Consider the following 11,410-nt stretch of genomic DNA (forward strand, 5'->3'; position numbering starts at 1 on the left):
CGCACTTTCAGTTTAGCTATTTCAACATCAACACTTAACATATAGGCATAGATTAACGAATAAAAAAAGTCAGACAAGGCAATGTGCTTTGTATTTTTTTGAGTACTATCAAACTTTAGCGATACCTCCTCCTGCAAGAAATCTGCGATTGCTAAATCCTCATCTGGTATTTGTAGAATATGTATGTATTAAACCAGTGGTTCTTAACCTTTTTGACATGGGGGACCACTTTAACAAAGTTTGTCTTGCCGGGGACCACCTCATCGGTTTACCTAAATTAGCACTCATTTATTTATTATTTATCAAAAAAAAACTGATTTTTTGGGTCAGCTCTACTGAAAGCTAAACGCATGTCGGCAGTTGTGTAGGTATTGGGTAAGCAAATGCAAATAAAGAAAAACTTGGCTATGTATGTAGTTTCTAAATGCGCGAGCGAAGCGAGCGCGAAATTTTTATTGGACTTAAAAAACTCAAAAACTCAACTATTAACGTACTTAACGTTTTGTTTGTTGACAAATGCCAAAACAAGGAAATATAGTTTCTGAATACGCGAGCGAAGCGAGCGCGAAATTTTTATCGGACTTCAACCAAATATTACGTAAAATGTAGCCCAAACGTACTTAACTTTTTGTTTGTTGACAAATGCAAAAATAAGGGCATACAGTTTCCCAATACGCGAGCGAAGCGAGCGCGAAATTTTAATTATTTTTTAAGACTCAAAACCAAAATTACGTAAAATGTAGCCCAAACATACATTTTCATGAATGGGGGGACTAGGTACGACACACCCGATATAAGTCCATGCGAAAACCCCCGCTCGCAATTATAAGTTGATAAAAATTATAAGTTAGATAAGGTATAGCAACGTCGCGAAGCTAAGCTTCGCGGACCACTTGGAGTGCCTCCAGGGACCACCAGTGGTCCGCGGACCACCGGTTAAGAACCACTGTATTAAACAAACGCAACAACTACTGAACCGTTTTAAAAAATTCTACGTAATTTATCCTTGATTGAGATGAACATTACCTCGGCCCTGGTACACATGGGGCCTCAGAAGGAACATGGTACGTTTTAGTTAGTAAAACTCTGACACACTCGGTGTTTGACATACACCAAAAAAATGTATCTTTGATTAGCATTGGGTATAATATTCCTGGACATTGGGTATGTCGCGAACGAATTTGGGCAGGCTTTAGTGAAATTTTTCATAATCACAGTAGGATATGCAAAAAAAATACAGAAAAAAAACGACATTTAGAACACTAAACGCAGAAAGATCCGAGTGTTAAGTTTTTACCCTATGCATGCCTACGACCTTCGAAAGTTTCCTCGATTTTTCAGGGTTCTCATCACCAGAACCTGGATAGTGATGACAGTGGAACCATTTCAAACAAAAAAAGGTTTGTTCAGATCGGTTGGTAAACAAAAAAAAACAAATATGCAAAATGAGGACCTCCTCCTTTTTGGGACGTCGGTTGAAAGTAGTCTTTATAATATCAAAACATTACTATTATTCATAAACTGGCAAAAAAATCATGATATGATTTTATTTTAAAGTAGGCCACACGAGTTGATCGATCATAAGGTAACTGCTTGGCGCGGTCGTTCCTTGAATAGGTGACTATGTGGCTAGTTCCTGTGTGAACATCTTTGGCAGTCGTAAAGGGTAATAAGAACTTTTGATAACCATTATTCTTTTAAAGGGGTATCAGGTTGCTCGAGTAACTTGGGTTGATGTCAAACGGACAGGAAAATGGGAAGAAAACTAATTTTTCCATCGATCTCAGTATAGGCACATCTACATGATTTTACACAGAATCACCAAAAAAAACGCGACGAAACATTCTAAATAGGTACCTACTTCTTAACATGAACGTTCGTCTTTAAAAAAAGTTAACTTCGTTGAGTTTTGTCGCACATTGAATTTCAGAATCCGTGTCAGCCTTTGTATCTTTCGTATTCTAATTTACCTTATATGCTTGTCGTTTCTTGACAATTGAACAATTAAAACATGTCTTCACAAACATTTCTTGAACATTTAGAGACCTATATCATTGGACCCTCTGCTACTGCAGCCATTGCCGAAGTTTTATTACCAAAGGACTTTGCATCTTCACTAGTTTCATTATTCCTAGTTACCTGAATAAACATTAAGGGGAAACTTTATTATGCAAATCCATATTTTTTGCTAGTTTTGCTCTGGTTTTCGCGTTGAGACACCGGGTGGAACTGCGCAACGCACCCGTTCGACTTCGCCATATAGCAGCAACCTTGGAGCTTTACACAATTTTCATACAATACCAACAAAACGGAGTACAAGTATAAAAACTAAGCAGTCGCGAGTTCAGGCATCAGTCAACTGTGTAGATCACATCGGTGCACTGGAAACATGAGGGCTTCACTGGTGTGTTGCATAGCCCTAGCGGCGTTAGCGTTCGTTAGCTGCAGAACTACCCGAGAGAAACGCGATGCCGATCTGGAGGTAGCGGCCAGCCATCATGGCGGCAAATGGGATAAGGGTGGCGGCCACGAACACCACGGTGAGCATCATCACGACCATGGTGAAAAGGGACACAAAGGATATAAGGGACATCACCACCACGAGCACGGCAAAAAGGGCCATCATCATCACGAAGGGCACAAGGGCCACCACGATGAACACGGCGGACACAAGAAGCATCATCATCACGACGATGGTCATCATCATGAGCACCACCATGGCGAGAAGGGTCATAAGGGACATGGTCATCATGAAGAAGGTCACTACCACAAAGGACACTCCACTAAAGGACATCACGGCGTGCATAAACACGACGAGTTCAAGAAAGAGAAGCACTTCCATGACCATCACCACGACGGTGGACATCATGAGCACCATGGCGGACATCACGAAGAGCATGGACACAAGAAGGGAGGTGAATTCCACAAGGGACACAAGCACCATGGACACCATGAACACGACCACGGCAAGAAGGGCCACCACGAGGAAGGAGGACACCATCATGATCATAAGGGACATCATGAGGAAGATGGTCATCACCATCATCATCATCATCACCACGATCATGGCAAGAAGGGCGGCCATGAGCACCACAAGCACTGGGGACACAAGAAGGGCCACAAGTAAATGTTTCTCTGAGACTGATACCTACCGATGCGAGTTAATGAAGTCTTTATTTAGTTATATCTAATTAAGCTTTCATAATGTGTTAAGTTTGTTGACTGTGATGTTTTGTTATTAATAAAAATATTATGTTTTAACATAGCGGTTGGTGTGTTTACAACAATATATTTCATTAGGTTTGAACCCCGAATAAGTGTGCTAAGTAAATAACCCAACAATATTTAGTTTGTAAATTGATATAAAAAAGATATAATGTTTGCAATTGGATGCAGATACAAAAACAAACTTATCAATTTCACAGCACGTTTCGACAACAAAGTTACATAAAATAGTTGGCGTTGGTCCGTTGGCAACGGCTCCCGACGAGATAAGTAACTCAGCGTTGAGAAACTAGAGCGGTGCCCGAGATTGGCCTACATTTTACTGGGCAACGAATTAGTCGTGGTTGCAATCAACCGTTTCCTATAGAAAACACTTGCAGCCACTGAAATTGATAACATTTCTTAATAGTCAGCTTGTCAATACCAATACGTTGGTACTAACAAAAGCTAGATAAATAAGCTCAGCCATGTTTGTGACATATCAGTTAACTTAATAACTAGCGATGTAGTTCTTTATTTACAGAATCACTTAATACTTAAAGTAGTAATTGTTAGTAGTACATTTCCAATAGCACGTACCACTATTTTTCGACGCTTCATTGAACATTAACACGGGTACAAAGCTCTATTTGTGCCACCGATTCTATTTGAAGAAAAAACAACCATGCGTTTCATAATGTGTTTTTTTGGACTTACCTGAGTCGATAAACATGTTATGTTATTCTATCATTACTATCACGTAGGTCTACTCGATAGTTGATTTAACTTCAACTTTTTCGTGGTCGTAATATCTTGTATTTAACTAAGGTATCATCTTTTTGTTTACCTATGTTTTTTTTAGGGTTCCGTCCGTACCTCGCTGCCCGACTGTCTGTTAACAGGTTGTGTCTATCTTATGAACCGTGATTGGACTGTTGAAAGAAGATGTATTATTGTTCTGCTATAAACAGCAACTCAAAAAAGTGAATTTTAGCTATTTTATAGATGGTACGGATCGAATCGCACGCGGCTGGTCTTTTTGGACTAGCGAAACATTGAATTATATTGAATTTGATTTGATATGGATTTAAGACAAACAATTGAGGATGTTACAGCAAGCCTAAGGTTTATAGTAGGTAGGTACTGCTGACAAGTGTGTTTCATTCCTTTTTGTTTTACAGCAGCTGTATAATTCACAGCTAAAACTTATTTCACATCTTTGTACATATTACCTAGATAAAAGATTTAAAAATTGGTTTATATTTTTTTACGATTCAAACTTTTATTTGTCTTACAATTGAGAGAATATTTAAATTTAGCCGCTTTCCCGCGGTTTTTCCCGCGTTGTACGTACCTTTTTCCGTACCCGGGTAAAATGTCGCCTATACTACTCAGCGATCATATACTTTCCGAACGTGTAAGTATTTCTCAAATCGGTTCCGTAGTTTCGGAGTCTTTAGGGTGGGCACTAACTACAATCAAACATAAAATGTTTCTCTTTATTACATTAGTATAGATAGATAGTATAAAGAAATCGTAGGTATGCAATTAAATATTTTTTTTTAAATTACTTATTTTAAAACATGTGAAATGTGTGTAAATTATACCAAAACTTCTATGTGAATTATTATACACCTATTTATAAAACGAGTAAATTCGAGTCCACGTAAAGACCACAACCGACGACACGATTACAACTACGTACGTAATAATGGAAGTATATTTCCTTCGGCACAGATCACTTCATTTCTGCAACATTACGTGAATTTCAATTGCGTAGGTATCTACATAGTTTTGGAGTCCATAAAGTGTGTAATGATAATTCTTTTCCACTTAGCACGATATTGGACGTCGTCGCTTGTAAATGACAAGGAATGCAGTTAGCTTATATCTTGGCACAATGCCATTATGAGTATAGCCTGCACAGTGGGTTTCAGAGTTTCGTTTCAGGCGTATTTTTGTTCAGCCATTAGTATGTTTCAAGTTAATAATATTTTAGTAATTATGTCTATTGCGACCTTATGTGGTTAACGGTATCCCGCGCAACAAGTGGTTGAATCTTGAGGCCAGCGGTCTACCGCGGGATCGAATACCTAACAATAAAGGTCATTGTGTGTACACCATTGATTAGGTATCACATTTCTCGGGCCCGTTACGTTTTTACTCGTAATATATTTTTATGTTACTAAAACAAACAATATGTATGTATATAGGGTAGCTACGAGTATAACTATGTAACCGTATAAACCATGATTGTCTAGGGTTGTTTGAAGCAAACTATCATAGCCCATGTTGAAATATGTTAATAACCAATTAAATACGTACTACTATGTAGTTATCGTTCACATACAAGTGCGTGATGATGCATGAGATCGCTCTTGTAATGTGATCAAACACAAGCGCACTCAGTACCTGTTATTTATGAGTTGTGAGTATTTCTAGATTATTTTTGTTGAGTCTACTGCCAACGTTCTATTTTGAGGTTCTAATTCAGGTTCATGAAATTCAGGTATGGAAACTTTATTCGCTTTTCGCTCGTCTGTATTTTATCATTCGGTTTTTTTGGAAAAGCACCTGAAAATATACTTACTAATCGTATTTTTTATTATTTCATGCCTATATGTATGTATATTTACGGCAATTGTAGCGATATTCAGCAATCGTATAAAATTGCTTCATTTGTATATTATTTGAAATATGTAGGTATCAGGTACAAAGCTTCAAAAATTATTATTAGGGGTTGATTTGGACAACAGCGTCTCCTGGCAAGCGCTTGGCGCAACTCGTGGCCGCCGAGACATTCGCGCGACGCGTCGATTAGCACAGCTTACACAATGCTTTATATAAAACTGCTGCGCCATCAATGATGTTGTCAATATTAGGAGTAGAGCACACCGTATCAGCACCGCGTGATAATAAAACCTCTCAACATGAGGGTGGCGTTAGTTTTAGGTTTTCTAACGTTATTAGTAGTAGTTGTGCATTCGCGTCGCTTGCCTTCAAAAAGTCTTGAACAAAGTGCGGACCTTGAAACTAAAGATCAAGCATCTGCTGCTACGGAACACAAAAAAGAAGCTCCGAAGAACCACGAATACAAAAAGGGAGGCGGCAAGGAGCACCATGCCCATCATCATCACGACCATGAAGAGAAGGGTATAAAGGGTTACAAGGGGCATCATCATCACGAAAAGGGTGAGAAGGGCCATCACGATAAGGAGCACCACAAGGGTGAGTATGATGACCATGGTGCACATAAGAAGGAACATCATCATCATGACGGTCATTATGATGAGTACCACAAGGGTGAGAAAGGCGAGAAAGGTCATAAGTACGAAGAAAAAGGACACTACGACAAAGGTCACTCCACGAAAGGACATCACGAAATACACAAGCTTGACGAATTCAAGAAAGATAAACACTTCTTTGATGAAGAGGGTGATTCCGGCCACGAAGAGAAACATGGCGGATTCCACGAGGAGCATGGTCACAAGAAGGGCGGCCACTTCCACAAGGGTCATCATCATGGTGATCATCACGAGAAAGAACACGGTGAGAAAGGTTTCCATGAAAAGGGCGGCCATCACCATGAACACAAGGGACACAAGGAGTCCGGCGGCCATGATGAACATCACAAACATCACCACGACCACGGCAAGAAGGGTGACCATCCACACCACAAGAAATATGGATATAAGAAGGGCAACTGAAAATATGTACCTCCAGGAACTGGCTGAATGAAGTACAGTGTTTGACAGGCGACGCTAGTGATTACGGATTAATTTATTTTCTTGGAACTGTGACTTATCTAATGACAGTGCACTCGATACTGCGATTGCGTATACGTGGGGGCATAAATATATAGGTAATTAATAACTAAATTATTATTTTGTATATTAAGGAACTAAATAAGTCATTTAATAATAAAGTTATACAGCATACTCAGTGTTGTTTTATTGGTCTCTCATAAAACTTTCCCCTAAAATGAAACTGAAATACCGAAACTGTTTTTAATGTTAAAGCACTGCATGACTTTAAATCCCTTCATCCCGACACTTCAGATGGTGCGAGTGCGAAATTCCGTCGCTTATCTAAGTATGCTTTTAAACTAATTAAGGTTGGTAACCAGCACTCAGGATCGTGCGACTTTAGCGTCGAGATAATATGTAAATATTATGTTTACTGTTTGCATTAACTTATAAAACTGGGGCGCATATGGAATTGTCTGATACGTGATTTATCGTATCACTGGGCGAAGCATGACCTTGAGAACACCTACATGGTAAACTGACACACGTTATTATGTACGTGATAAGTGCATCACTTTAGCTTATACCACTTAATGAAGCATTATAATTTTCGAGAGAGCTCGCCTCCAGATAATAGGCGCATTGTGTAAAAATGAATAATAGTGTCGAACGATCTCACGAAGGTCATAAATTACCAAACAGTCAATTAACCTCGCACTATCGCAGTCTTCAATTTCTACAGCATTGTCAGCGTCTGAGCGACGCGGCGACGTCGGCTGGCAGTATTGTCACCTCGGCTCGGATTTGTCACGCTTGGAATTCTGTCCACCTGTAAAGTTAAATAGCGTGATATTGGATCTATGTCGCTAGCTGACGGATTGAACGCTTAAGGGTTCACTTACACGATCGATTTCTGGTCGAACGATGTGTCGGTCAAGGATTAAATGTGAATGAGGTTTAGTGCTGCTGTGCATACGCCCGACTCAATCAAACAGTCGTTTGCCGACAAATAGTTTAGTCCATTGTCTGCATGTTTTTATGTTACGGGACACAAGTGTACGGACAACTCTTGCTGTAGCTATTAATGACGTATCGTTTGATTGTGTAACGCGTGTAAACAGCTCACGGGCACACAGGGCACTAATTAAAGTACCTATTAGAATGTTATTCATTGAATTTAGTGGCAACAGATTGCGGTCTATCTAATTATTTGCTAATTTCACAGGCTGTGCCAAGTTAATTTGTATTTAATGTTACTATATAATTCTGATTGCATCCCTCGCTCATACATAGGTATAGCACAAACTTGTAACAACACTTTTATCCTGGTGTCAACAGCAGTTAAACTATTAAAGTTAAGACGGTTAGTTTATAAACTATAGATGAAAATAATATCTGCGAGGTTCTACGCTTTTCTATAAACAATAGGAAAACTTCAGAGAATTCATCAATAGTTCAATTGACGAACACAATTTATCTTTCTCTAGTAAATTAATAAAAGTTCACGAGTTCCTTGTTTAGTGTATCACGAATCTCGTAGACGCGCGGCGTAGCGACTCGCGCTACGTGTGACTTATGTAGCTCACACGGCTACGAGCGTCGTAGCAATCACCGATGTGTAAACACAAATTAAATTTTAAAACTTTAACGTTGACACGTGAGTAATGTGAGTGAAACACTTTGCCGATATAAGTACATGTAAAATTTTAACATTCTGATAAATTCGGACCCTAATATTAGAATCAGATCAGAAGTATAAATTTCATTCAAAATAAACGACTGGTGGCCTGCTGTTGTCTGTTCATAAAATGTATATTGACTGGTGTATGTATTAGAAAATTCTAAACATGAACCAAAAAGGAAGCCATCGACGTAATCATGTAAATGAACGATATTATTCACCTAGATCAGGAGTCAATACTTAAATCTTGTGCGGTTACGAGTAGCTGTTACAATCGTACCCTAAAAATACCCCATCGGTGTTAATCTCAGAACCGCAAAGAAGATTTGTGAGCATTGATCCACATATTTTAGAATTTACGTGGATACAGTAGACGGGCAAGGGTGTAATCCATTGATAACGCTTTTACACTAATTAGCGAGTGAGTATGGAGCTTAGTGACGTCACGTCACTAGATTTATGGGCGCAGACGCTGTCAGCTCGTAATCCTGACCAAGTGAGCAGGAGCTGACGTGCCGAGCCGCGCACCGCGGTCTCATCGTCGCCCTGTTTGTACTGCAACATTATTTTAGCGCTCATATCACTTATTAAGCTATTTCATCTATGCATAGACAGATGAAACCTGTTTTATATCTAGTGAGCTACCTTTATGTCACATAATAATAATACCTTAGTAAACGTAATCGGATCTTCAAGCACCGTAATAATTTCATTGTTACCGCTTGTGCCTGTGTATGCGCTATAGCGTATTGCGGTTAAGCCTTCGATAACGCACACAGAGGCAGCTTGTCAGCTCGTTAATCGTCAATCGCCACCGCTGTACTATAAACTAGATTTCCATTTTCGTATTATCACGTGATACTAAACTACTTATTCATATTAGTAATTGTAGAGAGAATTAATGTCTACGCACAATTAATTAACTATGCTTTACAAAATCATTTTACAAACATAATTATTAATTCAGATAAATTGTACAAAAGAATAAGTGCTTATAAAAATCTTGCTTGTAATCAATTTATTTATTTTATTGTAACTATTTAGACTTTGTTATCAGATTAGCTGGGGCTGTGGAGACTTTCTGGGCAAAACTGTGGCACATATCACGACAAAAAGATATTCTAGAATAAACAGAATTTTGGCCCGTACATTGCATTTGCACTATTATGATTATGTATTGTAAATACGATCTTGCATAATGATTTCTCTTTTGAAAGTATTTTGTCACCTTGTTGGAGCTATGGGGATGTCTTTATTTCAAAAACCATTCAATGTATGCACCTGCTTGCTTATCTTAGGCCACTGCTACTCTTGTCGGCAGATTCCTGTCTACACTGTCTGTGACATTTTTTTAATTTACGAGTGCTTATGGTTTTAAGGAAAAGGTAAAATTTTTGAAATGGTATTCTTTGTTAGAAATCTATTCCACCACTATCAAATACAAATACCTACCGTATATTTTTCACTGAAATCTATGTAAGAATTAAAGTGTCAGTTTTTGTTTACTATCAACGATCGATGGTCGTTGTTTCAGGAAATACGGGACAGCGGGCTCGGATAGTTCAGTATAACATATGGCGCGCTACCCCCATTGTTATAGTGTACAAGACAAACAAGTGAATAATGAACGCGTTGGACTAACAATATCTTTTTGAAACGCCGACGTCCATACAAGAGTTCTATCGGAAAACGCCTATTTACTTTCAAAGGCACAATGTGCGCGTACCTATTGTTGCAGCAAGTATTTAGGCGCGTTTAGTTAACCATAATGCCGAGTCCCACGGTTGATTATTTGAACACGTTTACCTTGTAAATAACAATTTAGTTTTTGTTTTAAGCTCCGTCATATACGACTGACATACTGACACGCTCATTATCTTGATTTATTACTAAATTGCGACGGATCTTTTTGTAATAAAACATAATAGAAATGTTTTTGTTTACTAATTTGCTTATTCATATGAATCAAAATTAGAAGTATTTTATTTTTAGATTATTAGAGGCATTTTAAAATCACTTTTGTTTGCCCTTGCCTTGCTACGATTACGGTTAAGATAATTATATCTATTTAAAATATGGAGCTTCTGAATGCTTAGTGAGCTTCTGAAGCTATAAGCGTGTTATAGCCGATTAATATGGCTACGGAGAAGTTATTAGCGATCAGCTGTAGCGCAGTAATTCTCAGTTGCATGTTAGTTTAACAACCGCTTTAAGTAAGTTATCAAGTTGCAGTTATTATTGAAGCTCTTTTGCAAACTATAAAACTGACTGTCTATTTGTACTGAAAAAGCAAGATATGACTAAGTCAACTTAAGTTAGCAAAAAGTGTGGCCATTTCTTTAATTAATTAGTTAGGTTATCTGCTTGCGTAATACAATTTGCAGTTTTCTAGCTCTTAGCATGATTACAAAAACTTGGCTGTCGTGGTTGTTAGCACCTCGTTACCCTCTAAACCAATATCGTTTTTATTCATTTCATGCTTTTTAAGGAGGTTAATCTTATGCATTAAATCCATTAATAATATTCTTATTGTACTGTACAATAGCTATATCAAGGCTTTTTAAACTACGAACAAATCTAAGCTGTGGTGGATAACTTTTGTATACAGATTTACCTATATATACATATAACGAATTGTTTGTTTTAGTTTAATTATATAATTTCGTTTCTGTTGTTGACATGTTATTGAACAATTATAATGAGGGGCTTGTATTTAAGTTAATATTTAATGTGAAATGAACAAGTTCAACAATATTAAGTTACGCGTAAATAATTGAAT

General features: G+C 38.0%; 2 protein-coding genes and 1 long non-coding RNA gene across 3 annotated transcripts in view; 2 read left to right on the plus strand and 1 right to left on the minus strand.

Annotated features, from left to right (window-relative positions):
- The window catches only part of LOC135117697 (uncharacterized), a 192,517-nt gene that overhangs the window by 93,792 nt on the left and 87,315 nt on the right, over nucleotides 1-11,410 (minus strand). The gene's annotated exons all lie outside the window — the stretch shown is intronic.
- LOC110371655 (histidine-rich glycoprotein) lies at nucleotides 2,342-3,271 on the plus strand. Its single transcript, XM_021328003.3, has one exon. The coding sequence runs from the start codon at nucleotides 2,390-2,392 to the stop codon at nucleotides 3,125-3,127; it is 738 nt and encodes a 245-aa protein (XP_021183678.3). The 5' UTR covers nucleotides 2,342-2,389; the 3' UTR covers nucleotides 3,128-3,271.
- Nucleotides 6,088-7,135, plus strand: LOC110371654 (histidine-rich glycoprotein). The gene has a single exon (XM_021328002.3). It carries the CDS (start codon nucleotides 6,135-6,137, stop codon nucleotides 6,909-6,911), a length of 777 nt encoding a protein of 258 aa, XP_021183677.3. The 5' UTR covers nucleotides 6,088-6,134; the 3' UTR covers nucleotides 6,912-7,135.

This window comes from Helicoverpa armigera, chromosome 13, assembly GCF_030705265.1.
Source record: "Helicoverpa armigera isolate CAAS_96S chromosome 13, ASM3070526v1, whole genome shotgun sequence".
Taxonomy (NCBI): Eukaryota; Metazoa; Arthropoda; class Insecta; order Lepidoptera; family Noctuidae; genus Helicoverpa; species Helicoverpa armigera.